The 21,856-nt window shown below is 38.9% G+C and overlaps 1 protein-coding gene across 1 annotated transcript in view; it reads left to right on the plus strand.

Moving 5' to 3' along the window:
* Positions 1-21,856, plus strand: part of IL1RAPL2 (interleukin 1 receptor accessory protein like 2) — a 602,004-nt gene that overhangs the window by 22,757 nt on the left and 557,391 nt on the right. The window contains exon 2 of the mRNA XM_003414874.3: positions 9,209-9,395. Coding sequence (XP_003414922.1) covers positions 9,209-9,395 — 187 coding nt within the window. The remainder of the gene's footprint in view (positions 1-9,208; positions 9,396-21,856) is intronic.

The raw sequence follows: 21,856 nt of genomic DNA on the forward strand, positions 1-21,856 counted from the left end.
TAAATCCCAGAGTTTTGAAGTTGCACTGTTTTAGTTCTCTTCTTAAATACTGTTTTGTGTATTCTTTCCATCTCGACTTGTGTGTTTTATTTATCAATCCTCAGTGGAAAGAGTTCATGTTCTGACTTGTTGGATAGTGATTTCTACAGAAAGAGCATTCGGGATAATGTAGAAAATGCAATGATGAGGAAAGGGTCGAGAGACTGGAGTCAGAGAGCCCCATTAGGGGAACGCCACAGTAGTTCAAGACATGAACTAAGACAGTGGAAGCAGGGATGGAGAGCCATTTAGTAAGTAGAATTCATAGAAATGTCAGGGATGAGGATGAGGGAATGCTTAGGATAACTCTCAGGTTTCTGGTATAGGGGATCAAGTAGATAGTGATGCTGTAGACTTAGATGGGGGATAAGGAGAAGTTGTTTGGGATGAGTTCTCCTCTAGACATATTGATGTTGAGATACCTATAGGGCATCCTGGTAGAGATGCTCAGCAGGTAATTGGATAAATGAGACTGGAACTTAGGAGAGACATCAGGGCTGGAGATGCAGTATTGGAAAGAGGGAGTTGAATTCATAGTAGGAGTTGAGATCACCCGGGGAGAAGATGTAGCACCAGAAGAACAGAGGGCTTAAGGTAAAGCCCTGCCCTGCTTCTGTGAATCTCTGTTTTCTACCATTGTCCACCAATGTCATTGGTTGTTTTACCACTGACCCCCTTATTCTTTTATCTTCCAGCCTCAGAATAGCTTTTACCCTATCTCTTTTATTCCGTCTGTAATAATTGAAACATGGACTTCAGCTTGTGATCATTTGGCTCTGTATGCTCTCATCCTTCCACTTCTGCTTAAAAGCTCTTCTAGAAAATTAAGCATTTTGTTTCTTTTAGACAAAGAATTGGTGAGGAAGAATAGATTGTAGGGGAGAGATAATGGGTTCAGTTTTATACTGATAAGTTGAGTGCCTTCAAGACAGGCACATGGAGTCATAGTTGGATGACTATACTGGGCTGGAACTTTGGAGGACAGAACTGGAGATTCATATTATGGCTGTCATCAGTGGTTAGTGGTTGGAGCCTAGCGTCTGAATAAAATTACTGGAGATGAAGATTGGGGGAGAAAATAAAAGGAAAATAACAGAGGAAGGTAATCCTGAGGCCTGGAGAAGGTGGCCAACATTTTGGGAATAGACTGAGCCGTAAGGACCAGCAATAAAGTTGTAAGGAGTAGTCAGAGAAGTAAACAATCAGAATAGGGAGGTATCTTAGGAGTAAGGAGAGATGTAGAAGGTAGAAAAAGTGGCTACTAGTTTCAAATAATTCAGGGATGTCACGTAGGGTGAGGAAAGAGAGGTCATTAGATTTGGCTAACAAGGTATCTTTAGTGAGCTTAGTGATAGAAATTCAGTAGAATGATGAGGCAGAAGCCAGATGATAGAGTGTTGTGGAGTAAAGTTAGAGGAGCAAGTAGAAATTTTGAGTGTGGACAATTTTTTCAAGACCTCTGGCAGTGACAATTATGGTGGGTAGGCAGGAGTCAGAGAACAGATAATGGATTAATAGAGTATGACAGTTTAGTTGTTGAGACAATTGAGTTATATAGCTTTTAACACAAAGGGAGAATACTCTGGTAACTACTGTATGGGGAGGAAGGTAACCACATATAAAGAAAACTCTGCTTTGGCAGTGTAACCCAGCGGGCATTAAAGCAAAACGGCATATTGGCAGAAGCAAAAATATCGGTGTAATCTAAATAAGAAGCAGTAAGGAAGTGAGAAGTCATCATTAGAGTTAGTGGAGTTGGTCAAGGAAGGCTTTGTAGAGGAGTTTTTTTTTTTTAACAGAAACATCAGACTTTTCCCCAGACTTAAAGTCTTCTCGCTACAATATGATGTGTCACAGAAGATTGACACTCTTAAACATGTCTTCAACTGGACAAGAAAGCAGGGATCAGTTACACCATGGTAGAAGGAAATATATTTTAATTTACCTTGATTGTTCCCTTACCTTTCCCCACACTCTCGGTCAGTCACTGGCAGCTAGATTTTGAACAAGCTACCTGTACCCTTAGGTGGCAGATTGCAATTGCTTTCCTTGGGAATGGTAACTTGAACTTACCACTAGAAAGATCCACAATAGTCAATTATCTATAAATAGATTAGCATATATATGCATACATGTGTATGTGTATATATGTATACATATGTATGTATGTGTATATAGTTATTTTTCTTGAATAGGTTTCTAATTTAAATGTTTAACCCCCAAATAAATTATAGATTGTTTTGAATTCAGAGGATATTTTGATGGAAAAATTTTATCTTTAGTGAGTAGTTTTAAATATATATATATATATATATATATATATATATATATATATATATATATATAATTTCTACTGTAACCTGGTCCACTGGCTGCAGTTTGTTTTTTTTTAAACAACAAAATAAAATACCTTGATTCACAGTTTGGCATGGGAGTCAGTAGATTAATGTGGTAATAGTAAATGATGATTCCAGCAGTGATTACTTTTTACTGAGCATTTAGTATATGCCAGGTACTGTGTTAAGTGTCTTAAGTGAACTATCTCATTGTTGGGAGACAGTTCTCCATGGGTCTCTCACATTTCTCCATGTCTTGTGAGCAGAGGCTCTTATTGTCTTTTGTCCTGGATTATCTTTTTAAGAACGTTGGTTTGGAGAACAGTCTTGGAAGATACAAATAGTGTCTCCCTCCAGAGCAAAAGGCTTTCTTAGGAAAGGAGATAAGGATAGCTGTTTTACTTGTTCCCATGTTACATATGAGAAAAACAGACTCAGTAACCTGTCCAAAGATCCATAGTTAGGAGACATGTCTCCTGTCTCCAGAGGCCATCTTTTCAAGCAGTGAGCTGCTCAATTCTAGTTCACTTGAAGTCCCTGGGTCAACCTTTCTTCTTACTGCATCACAAACTGTAGGGAAATTATTTTTGAGTAATCATCAGAAATGTTATCAGTGTCATGCCAAAGGCTGCATGTTCATGTTAGCAGGAGAGAAAAGCAGTTAATAAAGCATTCTTTGTTCATTCCTTCAGCAACCCCTTTTTTTGTTCACTAACCAGGTTTCTGCCTGATGTATAAAAATGTACATGAGCTTAAAAGCTATTATATTGACATTGCTGTAAGCTAGAGACATCATCCATGAAAGGCGAAAACCAACCAACCAACAAAACCCTGAACTTTTCACTGCTCTACTACTAACCTAGAAATAAGGCTATTTATTTATAGATTACAACTGATAAAAGGAAATTTTTTGAAAGATTTTGTGTTTCCACAACTAACCTAGAAATAAGGCTATTTATTTATAGATTACAACTGATAAAAGGAAATTTTTTGAAAGATTTTGTGTTTCCCCAACCTACTATAGCACAAGTATTTAAATTATTGTATTAAGTTTAAACCTACTTTACAACGTTTATAACAGCATGACACATGGTAGATGCTCAGCAAATGTCATTTGAGTGAGTCTGAAGGGTTGTGGTTCTTCATAGAATGATAATATTAATAAGTTGGTCAGAACTTTGGATCCTCTTGGCCTTTGAAAACATAAACAGTGCATGTTTGCACTTACATGTAGTTGTTTCTGTACTTTGTTACGAGTTAAAAGCGTTTTCTACAGAATTTTGTTATTGGAATTTCATCCAGGGGCTTGAGATCCTGTTTGTTTATGCATTTGTTTCCCTTCCCTAAATTTGCTGCAATATGGGTTCATAGTTCTTATGTTTTGGGGAGGACACTCTCTTTAAAAAAGGGTAGATTGTTTAATTGACAGTTATGCATAGCAGTCAACTCACATTTCAAAAATGTCAGAAAGTGAAGTTTTAGTTTACTGATCATTAGATGGCTCTGGAATTTGCAAGGTAAGCATTTTGAAATGAGGATTCGAGGTCCCTACAATCGAAGGAACCACTTAGAAAAGTTCCAACTATATCCTGAGGCATTTTATCTAGGGCTTCTGCTTTTAGGTATGAAGAAGTTCCCTAATTTATTTAGTTTCTTTTCTTTGGCTTAGTCCTGGTGATACGAAAAATTCACTTAAACTCAAATTCTAAAACAAAACTTTAGGTTTTATAGTATAAGCATATGTTTTGTAAATGGGAGTTAGGAAGGTGCATCTGGATTTTTCTTGTATGTTTAAAATCCAAGTCTTGCTTTTCCCTGCAGAGAATCCAAGATCGGTCAATATTTTCCCTTGGAAATAACTCTGAAAAAAAAAGTATAAATTATGATGCGAACTAACTAACATCGAACCTTTGGAATAGAAAACCAGGTTTATTTATAAATTTGTGAATTCTGTGCTGTGCCCATTACCAACATTATTCTCTAAATGTTATGTTTTTCACACCTGGTTTTCTTTCTAGCAGCTTCCCCAAGTTGGTATGGATAACCAAGTGTTAGTTTGGCTGTTAACCCATTTTAGCATCAAGTTCTGACATTAGTCTAGCAAAAGAACCAGAGGCTAGTGGTCAGGAAAACTTGGTTCTAATCCACTGACCATCTATAAGAGCTTGACCCTGTTATTTGTTCTCTCTATGACCTCCGTGAAATGTAGATAATATTCACCCTGACCATTTTCCTGGGTTATTGGTGAAATTAATGAATTACATTGAAAGATTATAAATGCATACAACTGCAAAGAGTTGCGGCAGCATCACTGCCAGGGCCCTTTTTTCACATCGAATCTGAATGTTCTCCTTGTCCTCCTGAGGATGTGGAAGAGAGAGAAAAAAGAACAGTCCCCATTCTAGCACACTCATCAGTCTGTCTCCTCAACTTTGCATAGCTCTAATTGTACCTAATGAAAGAAAAGGAACATTTTTAGGTCCCAGTTGTAGGAAACATTTTAAATAGAACTGGCCTGGGGCATTTTTCAAAATAAAATCTAAATAATGCAAGATTGTTAGCAGGAACTGTGCCAGGGCTGGATTACAGGACTAATAAAAATCAACCTGAGTCTCAGACTGTCAGGCAACCTTGATCACACTTCCCCTAGGTCAGCCATGGCAACAGCAGGACTCAAACCTGGCCTTGTCTTTAGGTTCCAGGGACCTTGGTCATCATCAAGGACTTCATTCCACGGCTCGTTCATGGGTTAACAAGCAAATTCTCAGCACCCATTCACATGCCAGAGATCAGAGTGAGAGGGAATTCATGCAGGGCCCTGGCCTAGGGTTGTTTTGTGGGTAAGGATTGGGGAGTAGGGAAACACTACCTCCTTCAACCCATCAGCTGTCCCCAGCCATTCCCATCCCAAGTCAGTGCAAGTGCTGCCAACATGGCCTACATAGTTTATACTCTGGAGGTATTGAGGAGTGAACGTATAGGAGCATCTAGTGTCTTTTGTCCCTAGAAGCCTTGCCTAGAGTTCTGGGCTTTATTATAGAAGGCATTTAGGAAGCTCCCAAAGGCTTAGTGGAGCTCTTACTAACCCTTTGATCTCTAAGGTTCTAGTCTTTGCCTAGTACCTAGTACTCTTAGTACCTAGCAGTTTCTTCCTGCCTTAGCTACTTTCTCTCCATTCACTTCTTTTTGTGCCACAGTCAATGTATCTTTCTGTTCCTTTCAAACTTATATGACCCTCTGGTACTAAACCTCTTGCCGAACTGACCTCTTCCAGCCTCTTCCCTATCAAGTAGCACTCTTAATCAGGAGTCATATCTTAACCCCTTACAGTCAGTGTGTTGTTTTTATTATATTGGTGATTGTTCATGATTATTATATCTCATATAGATTATAAGTATTATTTATTAACAATACATATAACAATACTAGCAATACTAACAATTCTAATTATAGCTAAGTTTATTGAATACCTACTATGTGTCAGATACTGTATTAGGTGTTTCATATATATTATTTAATCCTCACAACAGCCTGGAGAGGTCAGATCTTATAATCATCCCAACTAAAAAAAATGATAAAATATATTTTTTTCATAGTTATATAGTGAAGTGAACTCCTTCCTCCCACCCCCAATGAATCACCATGAAGAGCTTCTTATCCTCATTTTTCAGATGAGAAAACCGAGACTTAGAGAGGTTAGATAACTTGCCCAAGGTCACAGAGCTAGTTGAACCCAGTGGGTCTTTATTCAAAGCTGGTGCCTCGTTAAAGATACCACTATGTTATACAAAAAAACCAAAACCAAACCCAGTGCCATCGAGTCGATTCCGACTCATAGTGACCTTATAGGACAGAGTAGAACTGCCCCGTAGAGTTTCCAAGGAGCGCCTGGCAGATTCGAACTGCCGACCCTTTGGTTAGCAGCCATAGCACTTAACCACTACGTCACCAGGGTTTCCCCACTATGTTATACTGGCCTTTTGTTTTGTCTACCCTGTTTTCTGCCCAGGGCTCAACACATTTGAGGTAGTAAGCTTCTTTCATGGCATTGAACATCCTACCTACTCCATTCTTTGCTGAGACCTCTGGTCAACAGCTCTCTTTCCCTGGGGTTATAACATAATAATGGAAGATATTTAACAAGTAAGTCTCTTCGACTTGTGTGAGCACTGTGGAGCAGATGCGATCACAGGTTGTAATATCATGCATCCTTCAGAATACTTCGGATATCCAGCAGAGGGGATTCTCTTTCTTCTGTGTTCACCTCTTAAAAACTGTGACCATTTATCTTTCCTCCATCCTCAACTCCTGCCCCAGTTGTCCTTGTCTCCCAGTTGTAACCAGTATAGTCTGTTCTTTGTCAATAAGCTGATGCACAAAACTTGGACAATCCTTCCCCTAATGGTGATCCAAGGACACCTGCAAATTATCCTGGATCGTAGTTATAAAGGACATGTGAAATTTGACCAGCTATGTACCTGAATCTGTAGAGTGCTGAGGTTTGTGCTATAAGGGGTTGATACAAAAGTAGAGCAGAGAAGACATATCTGTCAACGTGCAGTTATTTTGACGCTCATTCATTTAATCAACTAACATTTACTGAGCACCTACTATCTATTCACTTAGATCCTAGGAATAAAGTGGTAAATAAGAGCAACAAAGTCCTTGCCCTCAAGAGCTTACATTTACCAGTAAAAAAATGATGGAAGATCAGAGTGATAACTGTTAATAAGGAAATAAGAGCTATAGGGTATGAGAGAGATGGGAAGATCATAGAAGGCATCTCAGAGGAAGCAAATTTGAAATTATACTTGATTAATAAAAGAACCTTTAGAAGATCTGGAAATGAGAGTAAATGGACACACCAGCCCAGGGGCAAGGATGAGAAGGCAGGAGGGGACAGGAAAGCAGGTAATGGGGAACCCAAGGTCGAGAAGAGGAGAGTGTTGATGTGTTGTGGGGTTGGCAACCAGTGTCACAAAACAATATGTGTATTAATTGTTTCATGAGAAACTAGTTTGCTCTGTAAACCTTCATCTCAAGTACAATTTAAAAAAAGAAGAGAAAAAAAAGTTCTGGGAGATGAACATTCTGGGCAAAGAGAAAAGCAAGTGCAAAGGCCCATGGCTGGAATAGGCTTAGTGTATTCAAGGAACGGAGAAAATTCCAGTGTGGCTGCACCATAATGAGTGAAGGGGAGAGTGTTATGAAGGGCCAGATTGCACAGGGCCTTGTAGGATGCAAGGAGAAATGGAAGTGTCTAGCACTGAAGTATTGAACGTAGGGTTAAGGAGAGCTAAACTGATTGAGCGAAACTTTACCCTTCTTGCCTAAGATTTTTTTTTTAATTCTAGTAGCTTTAGCTTCATGGCTTTTAAAGAGGCTGCCCAACATCTGACAAGAGTATGAAAGTTTCTATCATTTGACTACCAGTGGGCATATCTTTTGCCTTTTGGACTCTGAGAACCCACACCAAGGAAAGCAGAAAAACAGTTTATCTCATAATCTTCATTGTGTAATGAAGTTGCATCTGCATATCAAAATGGGAGTGCTTTCATAGCATCCTTTTCAGATGACACAGACATGGGCAAAATCAGGAGTGCTTCCGTGGAAACCTAAGTAGGAGTCATTTTGATTAACTTAGTTTGTAAACCCAATGGACAGGAGCTGTCTACATACCTGTGTTTCTCATAATGCCTGGCACGTTTGGAACTTTCAGTGAGTGGGTACTAAATAATATGAATAGTAGCCATCATTTGGAGCCATCTTAAAATTATTCATTGGTATGCTAATCCCATCTGTCAGGATTGTTATCACTTGGTTGTAAAAACACTTGGTTTTGAATAGCTGTCCTTGACACTGTATTTTTGACAACAGGCATGCCTTAATGTTTAGAATAGATATGGTCCTGAAACGTCCTCTATAAAGTAAGATTAAACACTCTCACCAAGATTTATAGTTGACTTTCTTCCTAGTTTTACCAGGCTACTTCTGATCTTTTCCTCACACTTTCCAAATTTTTGACTGATATCTGGAGTCCATTTAGGGTAGGGGAGGTTAGAACAGAGTGGGGTAGGGTAGGATAGGGTAGAATAGAGAAGAATCATGGAGTACATAGAGAGATGAAAGTAGAATTTCATTTCATAAATACCATTAGGTAATGAGTCAACCAGTCAATGCCCAACTTCTGAAGTGGCCTTACAGTGAAAATCAATGCTGAAATTCTTTTATAATGTTAGTGTTGGTAGATAAAATTAATCTAGACTGACTACACTCTACTAGAATTTGTTCTTTATAGGAGCCCGGATTTGACCTCCGAAACATCTCATCAAGCACCTTAAAAACCTTTGTAAGTTAGTAGGTATCATTGGCATGTTGATTTGGTTTTTAGTGGTGTAGCTCAAAAAATGTTGGCTTAGAAACCAATGGCAAAATGAGTCAACTTCTGGAATATTCAGTAAGGGACTGGTCACCGGGGCAGAACAGAAATGGCTATAGCCATGGTTATAGAGAGACTTTCTCAAAGGTTTTCACTACCAGATTATCAGCGTACCAATATTTACCATGGGTAAAGAAAGCTGACAGTCTTAGAGTTCAGAGATGGATACAGCTGCTGTCTGTGGCTGTCTCATGGCCAAAGATGTCCACATTAGCATTTTGGTTCATATCTTCCTGCCAGTTGAAGTAGAAAACGGCTCTGTATTGTTTTGATGTTGTTTCTGATTTCTAGGCAAGGCCCTAAATGGAAAAGTCAATACTCTTGAAATATATAGGGTGCAAACAAAGTTGTAAACACCCAATAAAGCCATTTTGCTATTTCTCTGTTCCTACAGAAACTCAACATATTGCATGAAGGTGTCAATGTCCTTGACTGTGGCAGAAAATGAATCAGGCCTGTGCTACAATAGCAGGATCCGCTATTTAGAAAAATCTGAAGTCACTAAAAGAAAGGAGATCTCGTGCCCAGACATGGATGATTTTAAAAAGTCCGATCAGGAGCCTGACGTTGTGTGGTACAAGGTAACTCAGCATGCTGTCAAATGCATTTTTTTCCCTCTCCGTCAGTCAATAGCTGGCTTGGGGCAAAGGGAAAGAGAGAGGTCTTGTTTCTAGCTTTTTGTATTAGGCATTTCACTCAAAAGAATCAACAGATCTGCAACTAAATCATTTGGAGCTTTGACTCCTGTGTAACACTGGTTTTCATGCATTTCCATCAGCAGGTGTCAGAAGCAATCCCATGTAATCCAGCTGCTAAAAATAAATAAAATCTCCTTCCACGTCAACTCATGAAAACAAATGGGAAGAAGGGTGAAGATTTACATAAAACATGAGAGAAATAATTTAAGGACATAAAATTATCATTTACTGTTAGGAAAAAAGACCCACCATTACAGGTGGTAGTAGTACTTGTAAAGAATAACAACCGTTATTGTGGTCTGCACTGTGAGAGCCACTGCAGTAAATGTAGAGGAGAGAAATGGGCCCAGTGCAGGATGTGTGAACACCGCTAAGGTTAGGTTTAGCTGGAAATAAGCCCCAGTCAAAGGCTGAACAGAAGAGAGTTGAATTAAGGGACTAATGACGAAGGTGTGAGCAGGGTTAAGGGAACCAACAAGAGAGGTGTTAGTTAGCAGCCTTAGGCCTGCAGTGGCAGGGGAAGCAGCAGTGTCACTGGAACCTGGCAAGAGTGAAGGTAGCCTGTCAAGAGCAGGGTCCTGTCAGGAACTATGGCCTTCGAGGAATAAAACTACTATTGAACTCTGACAAGTAGGGAGGGAGTGGGTGGGATAGATACCCTAACCCACCTTAACTCCTGCCTTCCAATCTCCTGCTAGTGCCTCCCCCTACCCTTTGGTTGAACTCAAACAGAAGCCAGAGGCAAAAAGAGACCAGATGATAGAAATCAGTAGTGTTCAGCTTTCCTGGGATAAAGGAGGACAGAAAAGGGTGGAGAATGGATCTAGGCAAGAAAACAGAGAATAAACACAAACATCCCAGTTAGATGCTGGCTGCTACCCTGGAGTCCTGTGGTCCTACAGGAGCACCCCCTGGCAGTTCTGGGCCACAGCTGTACGTTTTATATGTGAGGGCTGGAGGTGACCAAGGAGGCTTTCTGCACAGGTGCTGTGTGCATTGTTGGAACCAAGCACCTGTCAAAGAAGGTGGAGCAGGTTGTTTGTATAGGATCTGACCGACCCTCAGGTTTCCAGGGAAGTCTCAGCTATAACTCCCATAGCTGTCATGTGCTTTTTCCAATTTGGAACCCTCTCTATCTTTACACTTGGGGAAAATTCACACCAATATCCACCAAAGGCATGTTCTAAACTAGGACATCCAAATCTCTAGGTGAATTGCCCTCCCCCCATTTTTTTCTTAATGAAGACAATATTGTGCCAAAAAAGGGCATGATGTTCCTTATGCACGCACATAGGATATGCGTAATTTAGTAGAACCCTTCATGTTATCATCAACCTCATTAGTATTTATTAAGGAATTACTGTGTGGCCTTCGCTGTGCTAAGTTTGTTCTATACGTTATCTCATTTAAGTCTCAATGTAACGCTGAGAGATGGGTGCTCTTATCCTTATGTAATAGTGAAAAAACTGAAGCTTAGAAAAATTTAGAAAATTGTCCAAAGTCTCACAGCTAATAAAGCCAGGTTTTGAATTCAAGACAGCCTGACTCTAGAGGCCATTTTCTTAATGACCGTCATCTCCTGCAATGTGCTAAACCCAGCCATGATACTGGGCACTTCTTTAAGATGCAGCACTGGAATAGAGGAGCCATGCAAAAGACAGAGTAAAAAGGTTTTATTTCAATTTATAGTTGAGAAAACTAAGGATCAGAAAGGGGAAGTCGACCTACTGAAGAGTGAGCAGCCAGGAGTAAAATCCAGGTCATGAGCCTCTTCTTACAGTGTTCCTTCTGCTATCTCATCTTATCTTTCTGGTAAATTCTTTCTTCTCTCCCAATATCTCTAGACATCACTGTCATCATTATATACCAAAGCAATTTATTCTTTGGGAAATATTAACCCTTGTTCTTTCTTGAAATGGACCAACAGTGGTGAAGCAAAAGGCTTTTCCAGGTCTGCCTGGATAATAATATATTTAATATTTCTATAATATTTTACAATTGATAAGTAATAATCATTACAGTAACTAACATTTATTGGGTACTTACTATATGCCAGTAAGTACCCAATAAATGTTAACTTAAAATGTCATTTTAAGTGTTTGGAGAGTTAAATGAATCATTAGAACTACTATATGAAAAACTATATGAGGTGGGTATTATTATTATTTCCATTTTTTATAGAAGTGACTGGAGACTCAGGGAAGTTAAGCAACTGAGCACAAGTCACACAGTTAGTAAGTGATTCAAACATTAGCAGCTTGGCTACTGGGCCCATACTCGTAGCCGCTACATCATACTAACGGGTCATGATAAGAAACCAGAACCAAAAGTTAAAGAACTCCTGAAGCTCACAAACGCTTTGTTAATTATCACTTCTCATACAAAGTTTGAAATAGACCCCTGGGAAAAAAAATACATCGATGTACTGGTAAAACGTTTTCTTTTCCAGTCAATGGCTGAAAATCTACCCTGCCCACTTTGCAGTCTGTGCATTCTTTACCAGTGATTTTGCTATGGTTTCCGGAATACAAAGGGGAGCACGTACTTATCCAGAGTTCATTCTGGTGTACAAGAAAAGTTAGAAATGTGTAATGGTTTATATCTAGTGTTTTGACAGTGAAAAGTATGTGTATTGTATGATCCTTTTTTCTAGCCATCTTTTCAAATGTATGTAATCTTTAACCGACTTCCATTCATCTCTGCCATTTACTTCCTGTTTTGTAATTTTGTATCCCTCTCGCCTGTTTTAGCTTTACATCTTGTCTGGAATATATTATGGTAGGCCTCTGAGGACTGTCATTCCATGCCTGTGTGTAGTCAGTTGCTGGGTAGGAAGGTACAGCTGGATCAAGTGGCATTGGGGTATGTTCGTAAAGATGGCTGAGTAAGCCAATTCTGTTGGTCCTTGGAATGCAAGGGATGTGAGGAAGGGGACTGTAACTACTCTATCTGAATTCCATCAGTCAACGAAAGGAGGTGAGGTGAGAGGCTATTATGCTTTTTGACAGTCCCTCCTGACACTACACGAAGCGGGGCGGGGGGGTTAGATATTACAGCAGAATGTTCAATCATTATAGTGTTTTTAGAAACATTTTAGAAATGGAAGATAAAGATTCTTTTCTTTGTTGACCTAAGAAGAACACTGTAACATCCTCACTGTTCACTGAGCACACTGTTGGAAGAGTTTAAAGTCCTTTTATCCTATTTCTGAGCCAGACACCTGCCTAACCTCAATAGGACATCAGCAGCAAACAGAAATACACATTTTACGATAAAGCATTCATTGGTATAGTTTGTTAACCTCAGTTGGGAAAAGCCAAGTGTTAATGAGGTCAAATTTGAATCCTACTTTTCTTGCCACAGCTATCTCAATTTCAGTTGTCTACCATGGGTTATAGATGGGTTGGGGTATGATGAATGGTTCAAGGCAAATTCATTAATTCATTTGTACAACTGTTCATTTACTCAACACATATATATTGGATGCCTACCATTTGCCAGGCACCATGCTAAGAAGTAGGGATATTGACATGACCACAATAAATATATTTCCATGCTCTCATGGAGGGAAACAGATACACAACTTATTCTCAATACTCTAGGAAGGAGCTACATAAATGAAAACATCTAAAGAACAGGTCCTACTTTTAATCAACATCATCCTTGTATCAAGTATAGGGCAGCAGACATACCTCTCTTTTTAGCCATGGATAGACATGAGTGTCTTTGCAAAGGAAACTTTCAAAACTAAATAAAATCAGTTAATATTTGCATGGTACATAATAGTCAACAGCAATCTTTCCCAAATCTTTTCATGTTATAGCACACATAAACCAAAAAACCAAACCTTCTGCCATTGAGTCGATTGTGACTCATAGCGACTCTATAGGACAGAGTAGAACTGCCCCCATAGAGTTTCCAAGGAGCGCCTGGGGGATTCGAACTGCTGACCTTTTGGTTAGCAGCCGTAGCACTTAACCACTATGCCACCAGGGTTTCCATAGCACACATAGAGATGATAGTATAGCACAGTGAGGTGAGCGAATGGCCTGCTCTGAGGGCTTTGGCTGCTTCAGTCCCCACCTGACTTATTTAGGGTTGAGAAAAAGGAGATCAATCTGTTTCTATACCCATAACCTTCCCCAAATGCTTCAGAGTGCTGTGGCCTATTGGTTTGGAAGCTGCGGTCTACATTTCCATAAAATTTGTCATATGAGTCTTACTTAAAGATGACTGAGAAAGCCAATCCTAGTTGTCCTTACATCACAAGGGGTATATGGAAGTGAACTTATCTCCTCTAATGTCCGTCAGCCAGAAAAAGGAGATGAAACCACTCATGGTGGCCATTATCATCACCTTTTTACAGATGAGGAAACTAACGTAACTTACAGGGGATCACCGAACTAACATTGGCCAGTTGGGGGTTCAAACCCTGAACTCCTGGCTTCTAATACGTGTTCTTCTAGTAACATCACTCTGATTGCTCTGCTAAATGCATATCTTATGCATTTATAATATACTTGCATTACTGATGCAAACAGATGCGAGAGCTCACAAAATTGTTACTTTGGAAATAGTCCCTGAAATCCTCCCTAAGGACTCCCTAATGACTCAAAGTGTCCAAAGGGATTCGAACAAAAAAAGAGAGATTTTCTCAAGATGAAGCTGGAACTAAGTAGAAAGAATTATAACGTGACGATTGTGAGGATGGCGCAGGACCGGGCAGTTTCATTCTGTTGTGCATAGGGTTGCTATGAGTCAGAACCAACTTAACAGCACCTAACAACAACTACAAGGGATCTTAGAGCCCATCTAGCACAACTCGTTCCTCTTACACATGAAGAAGCTGAAACCCAAAGAGATAAGTGACTTGCTTAAGTTTAATGAAACCCATTTCCCCCCTTTTTTAAATTGTGATAACAAAACATTTTCTAATTCAACAATTTTTATATGTATAATTCTGTGACACTGATTACATTCATCATGTTGTGCCACCATCACCACTATCCTTTTCCAAATTATTCTATCACTATTAGCAGAAACTCAGTGCCCCTTAAGCAATGACTCCTCCTGTCCCCTTCCTTCCTACCCATGGTAACCACTAATAAGCTTTGATCTCTATACCTATGTCTATTTCATATAAGTGAGATCATACAATATTTGTTCTTTGTATCCAATTTATTTCACTCGGCATAATGTTTTCAAGGCTCATTCATTTTGTAGCATGTATCAGGACTTCATTTCTCCTTATGGCTGAGTAGTATCTCAGTCATCTGCAGGTAAAAATTATATGACAAATTTTATGGAAAAGTAGTATTCCATTGTATGTATGTACTGAATTTTGTTTATCCATTCATCTGTTGATGGACATTTAGGTTGTTTCTACCTTTTGGCTGTTATGAATAGTGCTGCGATGAACACCAGTGTACAAGCCTCTGTTCGTGTTCCTGCTTTCAGTTCTTTTGAGCATATACCCAGAATTGGGATTGCTGAGTCATAGGGCAGTTCTACGTTCAACTTTTTGAGGAGTTCCTCTTTCTTTCTTGGCATTTACTGAGTTTTACAAGAGGCTCTGAAACCACCCAAAAGAAGTGAATGTATGTTGTCTGTATATATGTATCTAAGAACTATCACCATGTTGACAAAGTAAACAGTATAAACCAAGCCTGTTGCCATCGAGTCAATTCTGACTCATAGCAACTCTGTCTTATAAGACAGAGTAGAATTGGCTCAAAAGATTTCCCAGAAGTAGCTGGTGTATTGGAACTGCCAACCTTCTGGTTGGCAGCCGAGCTGTTAACCACTGCACCACCAGGGCTCCAGTAAACAATATAGAGGAGTATAAAGTCAGTTATCTTCTCCTTTCTCCCTCCATTTTCACCATCTAAGGTCATTAATGTTACCGTTTTGTTATATCCTTCCACACTTTCCTCTATGCTAACACTATATGCTAAAATATATATCTGTATATTACATACATATTCACACATACACATATATCTTTTTTTAAGTAAAAATGGGAACATACTATACATATCATTTGTAAGCATTCCTATCACACGCATACTTACCATGAACATCCTCTCATGTCAATAATGTATTTCAATTTTTTTCGATAGCTGCATAATAGTTGATAGAGTGGAAATACCGTATCTTATTCAATCATTCTCCTACTGATGGGTATTCGTGTTTCTTTCTAGTTTTTTATAATCACAATGTAGCTATAAACATCCTTGTAAATGCACATATGTGCTTACATCCATGACGTACAAGACAGGAATACTCTGCCACTACTTTATTCAACATTGTATTGGAGGTTCTAGCTGATGCAATAAAAAATTAAATGAAATGTGCTGTATAAATATTAATTTTCAGATACGATCGAATACCTAGAAAACCAAGAGACTCAACAACAACAAAAAAAATAGAACTAATGAGAGAATTTGGTTAAGGTAGCTTAATAAAAAAATACAAAAAATTCAATAGCTTTTGTTTTTGTTAGCAATAATCAGTTAAACGTGTAAAAGCAAAAAATAAAACTGTCCCATTTGCATTAATAGCAGTCTATAAAACACTTAGGAATTCATCTAACAAGGATGGGAAGAGACTTACATAAAATATAAGTTTACCAAAGGACATAAAATATGGACTAAATTAATGGAGACTCAGAACATGTTTCTTCATGGAATAAAAAAGCCAATCTTTCCCAGCCAAATTCATATAAATATTTAACATACTTTGCTAGAACATCAATTTTTTGGAACTGGACAAAATGATTATAAAATTCATATGGATTAATGAATATGCCAGAATGGCCAAGAAAATATTGGGGAAAAACATTCCTGGGAGGGAACTTAGTCTCCCATTCAGGAACAGTTACACAAAGCAACAGCAGTTAAAACAGTAAGTTTAGGAAATGATGAATAGATCAGTAGAATAGAACAGAGAAGTCAGAAACATTAAAAAATATATATATAGATATAGATATACATGAGAACTTAGTATATGATAAAGGTAACATTTCATTTTAATGGTTGTGGAGGGGAGATAATGGCTTATTAAAATATGGGTGGGTGTAATTGACTATGCACTTGGGAAAAAATAATTGATCTCTGACTCATACCATGTTTAAGAAAAATTCCAGATGGATTGTAAGGAGTCAATTTCATCTTCAAAAATAATAGTTTAGGAATGGCCATTTCTAAATGCCATCACTCATCTAGATGAGTTAAACTTCCAAGGACATGAGCTGTACATTGATTTATCTTTCTATACATACTGGCAATTTTCTTAAAAGGGAGAAAACGGTCATTGGAGACCCCGTAATACCGCAGCCCAGATGACTACTGCATCCGTGCTTAAAAAAAAAAAAAAAAAAAAAAGTTTGCCAAAATGCTTCAGGATTTTGAATCTCTTTTGGAAATGAAGTAAAATTTCATCAGTGCCTTCCCTTCTAACCATAAAATTATATTCCATTCTTGAATTTTTTATCTTGTCAGCTGGATTTTCAAAGATGCTTTTGTTTAGAAGAAATGAGATGTGAAGCTCATGGTTTCAGTTTAGTGTGCCCTGAAACCACAGTCATGACACCAGATTTAAGATCCATTTGTCATTGTTTTTGTTCATAGATATGGCATTAGAAGTGGGGGAGGGATTCTTTACTGATTGTAAATTAGAGAAAAGGTAGGTTAATGTGGGAGGAATGGGTATGTAATAGATGTAAGAAGCACTAGGACTTCAGTCTGGGAACCTCGATTGTGGCCACCATTCCACCATTAACATGGATAACTAATTGGATCTCACTGGGCCTCAATTTCCTCACAAATAAAACATATGTAATAATATTTGCCATGTATCCTAGACATGTTATAAAAATTGAATGACTAAAATCATTACGTGATATTAGCTGCTGTTATAGGAAGAGAAAAGTTTGTGAAAGCTAGAAATACAACTATCTAAGACATCTCAGACTCTAATCGAGAATTTAGGGTTGAGTTTTTTTTTTTTAAGTCGTGTATATTTACAAATAGTAAAATTCATCCATTTTATGTGTATAATTTGATATTTGTTTTGACAAATGTATACATCACAATCAAGATATAGAATATTTCCATCATTCCAAGTTTCTCCATGCCCGTTTGTAGTCAATTCCTTCCTCCCACTCTCAGTCCTTGGTAAAAACCCAACTGTTTTTTTGTTTCTATAGCTTTGCATTTTCCAGAATGCCATATAAATGGAATAACATAATGTGTATGTATGTGTACATACACATACATAGTATTTTGTGTTTGACTTCTTTCACTTAGCACAATTCATATGAGATTCATCTATACTCTGGTACGTATCAATAGTTCTTTTTTTTTTCTTTTGTGGTTATATGTATATATATATAACAAAACCTTGAACATTTCAGTAATCTTCACATGTACCATTCAGTGACATTAAGTATTCCAATATTGCACTATATAGGTGTACTACTACTGTTGGTTTAACCATTCACTAGTTGATGACCATTTGGGTTGCTGCCAGTTTTTGGTGATTAGGAATAAAGCGCTTATAAAGTTGAGTTTTGACTGTATAATTTCTTGATTTATCAACTCGATTTTTATCAACTTTTGTAATCTTCTTTCAACGTGGATGCTTTTTTTTTTTCAAATTTAACAGTAGTTTGCTGTTGACTTTTTTCCCCAGGTAGTTGTAAGAATCCAGGCCTAGAGGAGACTTCAGGATATCTTTAACGATATTTAAGGGATAAAAAGCAATCAGAGCAATTTAAAGCCTCTTAAGCAGTGTCCCTTTCTATAGTCTGACCACCTTCTATAGATCCACCAGAATGATCTTTTGGAAACACACATCTGATCTGATCATAGGATGCGACTATTTAAAGCACTCCAATGATTCCATAAAACCATTTAGATAATAGCTTCTTTTTAATGAGTGTTTACAGGGCCTGCCATTGTGGCAAGCATATTCATGCATTATCTAATTCAGTCCTCACACTAGCCCTATGAGGTAGATTACACAGTGTTAGAGCTGGAATTTGAACTCTGGCAGTAGGTAAGTATCTTAGGATGGAATTTAAGGCTTTTCATACATGGCCTCAGCCTACTCAGTGCCACTCTCAACTGAACAAAACTATTTCTAATTTTATGTCCACTCCATGCTTTTTCACACCCTGGTGCTTCCAAATGGGAAGTTCTCTCTGGCTGTTCCCACTGTCTGATATGTCCTACCTCTCATCTGCCTGCCGAATTTCTATACATTGTCTAAAACTCTCCTCTGATGTTAATGGTAGCCAACCTGCACGCCTGACCTTCTGTCCATGCCCAGCCTGCTAGAATACTTGGTTGACCAAGCATTAGAATTATAATTTTGGATTAAGGCATTGCCTCCAGACTCCTATAGAAATGTGAGTCACATTTAACCCCTGACAGTCATTAACGTATCATAATAGATGTGTGTATTCCCGAAAGCAGAGTACTGAGGGTAATAACAATCACAGAATAATAATTAATATTTATTGAGTGATTTCAACATGGGATACCCTCTATTGCAGGCCATTTACATGCATTACCTCATTTCTTCCCATAATTACTCCAATTGATAAAGAATATTATCACCGCTCATTTTTTACAGGTAAAGAAGCCGAGGCTTAGATTAATTAAGTAGTGTACTGAAGAATATACAATTTACAATCCCAATCCAAATGCTTGAGTCTAGAATTTATGTTCTCAACCACTGAGTACTACCATCTTCACCATTAGGATTGTGAAAATAGGAACTTGGAGAAATAGAGCAAGAGAGAGGAAAGGCTCCCTGGAATGGGTTGTCCTAGGAATTTGGGCCAAAAAGAGCAAGGTTGATACCCTATTCATAATTGTGCTCCTAACCATCTCCTCCATCTTTAGACTGAAAAAGTTCAGGTTCCCTGCACACTGTTAGGCAGATGTCTGGATGTTCTATGGGACAGCCCAGTCTCCTGGGGAAAAGAGAATGACTTGGGTCTAAGGAGGTAGATGTTGGGTATTGAAGCAAAGATGCTTTGAGGAACAGAGGTTACATGATTGGCTTATGGTTGTACATCTGTTTAATAGCTGAAACTCAAAATCAGAAGAAATATTTAAATCAATCTTCCTGATATTCTGGCAATGAAAAATGTGCCATGTGCTTTGAATAGCACTGAAGTAACCACAGCTACCAAACTGATTACAAAGTACCTGTAGATATGATGACGGTATCTCAAAAGTGGACCTTGAATACAGTGGTGAATATTTCAGGGTAGAGACTCCCAGATCTCAATGTGGCTGGCATCAAGTTCACTTGGAGGGGCTTGGGTTAACAGATATCTCTGTTGTGCGTTCCAGGCTCCCATCCCAGCAACTGCTGACAAGTGACATCTGCCACCCAGAGAGACTGGGAGGGAAGAAAGGAAGCTGGGCTTTAAGGGCTGTCATTGTGTTGACTGAGTAAGGATGTATTACAACAAACTGTTTCAGTGAGGGAATAGCCAGGCCATGAACTGGAGCTGCTTGTTGAACTTTAATTTAAGCACCTCCAGCTAGACTGGCCCTCAGCAAAACCTTCAAGTTGATGAAGTTTCTTTTAATATCCCCAAGGGCATTAAATAATAGGGAAATTGTACATTGGGGTCAATGTTAGAGTTCTGCTCACATTTGAGGTTTGGTGGTTTGTCTTTGTCTCAAACAACCAGCTTGAGCTTTGACCTATGTGTTTCAAACTCCATTGCCTAACAGGCTGTCAGGATTAAATGGAACAGGTCTGGGGCAGTGAGGTCTGGAAATGCTGCCTGTCCACAAGGAATGAGGTGGCGGGAAGAGCTGGGGCAGGAAGGAAGCATCGACAACAGCAAGCCCAGCAGCTATCAGCTTAGGGATGAACACTGAAACTAATGAAGTCAAGAGTCTGGATGACTTCAGAGATTTCGTAGACACCCAGACATGGGTAGGAAAGCCAACAAGGTAATCTCGTTAAGGGTGACTTGGTGGGGGCAAGATGGTCATCTATATGGTGAGACAAGAAGGGTAGTTTAAAGGCTGTTCTGACCAAAAAAAAAGTAGCTCCTTTGTACTGGGGTTGCCTCTTCAGAGCTATATGTTTTCAGAGAGTTAAAGTTTATGTTGCTGGGGGGGGGGCGAGGGTTTAACCCATTAGTGAAGATTTTCTTTAATCCGATTAGTCCGTTACCACCAATTTTCACCAAGCAGAGCAGGAGGTTCTGAGGAAACAGAATCCAGGATAGGGAAAAATTCAGGAATGGGAATCATTCTCTGTGCTGAATGACCACTATATTTAGTGCTGCCCAAGAAGAATGTGGAGACCTGTTGGCACAATGGTTAAGCATTTGGCTGCTAACCAAAAGGCCAGCAGTTCAAATCCACCAGGCACTCCTTGGAAACTCTGTGGGGCAGTTCTGCTGTGTCCTCTAGGGTCACTGTGAGTTGGAATCGCCTGGATGGCAACGGGTTTGTTGTTTTGGTTTTTTTTGGACAGGAGCATAGTGAATAAACCCTGCAATCCTCTGAGTTATGACTGCTCACATGGTAGTTACTATTATCTCTGCACTGCAGATTAGGAAACGGAGACCTAGAGAAGGTAAGCAAACTCGCCCAAGATCACAGAACTTGACTGAACTCCAGATGTGAACATAGTTGTCTTGTTCTAAAGCTATTTTGCCCTTTCATCTATACTACATTACCTCTCGAGGAAGGGAGGTGACCTGAAGACAATGTGTTCCTATGTCATAGTTTTCCAAAAAAAAAAATCTTTGCTGAACACAAAGAATCCTTTACTAGGCTAGGTGACAACTTGGAAAGCATGTGGGACTACCTAGATCTCTTCAAAGGATGTGTAAACTTACCAGGCTGTTCTTCATGAGGAGTGTTTTCTAACTCCTATTACTCTTTGGTTTTTACTTCTGGGGGGGGCGTTGGTCAAAGCAGTGAACAGAGAAAAAGGAAATGTTTAGAACTAATTGCGTATCAGGGCTTTAAACCATTTTATCCCGTTAGAACCCCTGCTGAGAATGTGCATTTCCAGCAAGTTCCCAGGAAGTTATACATAAGAATCACCGGAGGATCTTGTTAAACTATGGATTCTGATTCAGTGTATCTGGAGTAGAAATGCACATTCTCAGCAGGGATTGAAACCTGAAGGAAACTGGTTCAAAGCCCTGCTTCATATGGACTTTCCCCAAAATGACAATAGAAAACACTGCCATTTGTCTTTGAATAAAATGAGTGTGTGGGCTCATTTGCCCGCCCCCACCACCACTATTTGAAAGCACAACAGCTCAGTTTTCATTTTGCTTTCCCTTCAAAATGCCC

This window comes from Loxodonta africana, chromosome X (genome assembly GCF_030014295.1).
Source record: "Loxodonta africana isolate mLoxAfr1 chromosome X, mLoxAfr1.hap2, whole genome shotgun sequence".
Taxonomy (NCBI): Eukaryota; Metazoa; Chordata; class Mammalia; order Proboscidea; family Elephantidae; genus Loxodonta; species Loxodonta africana.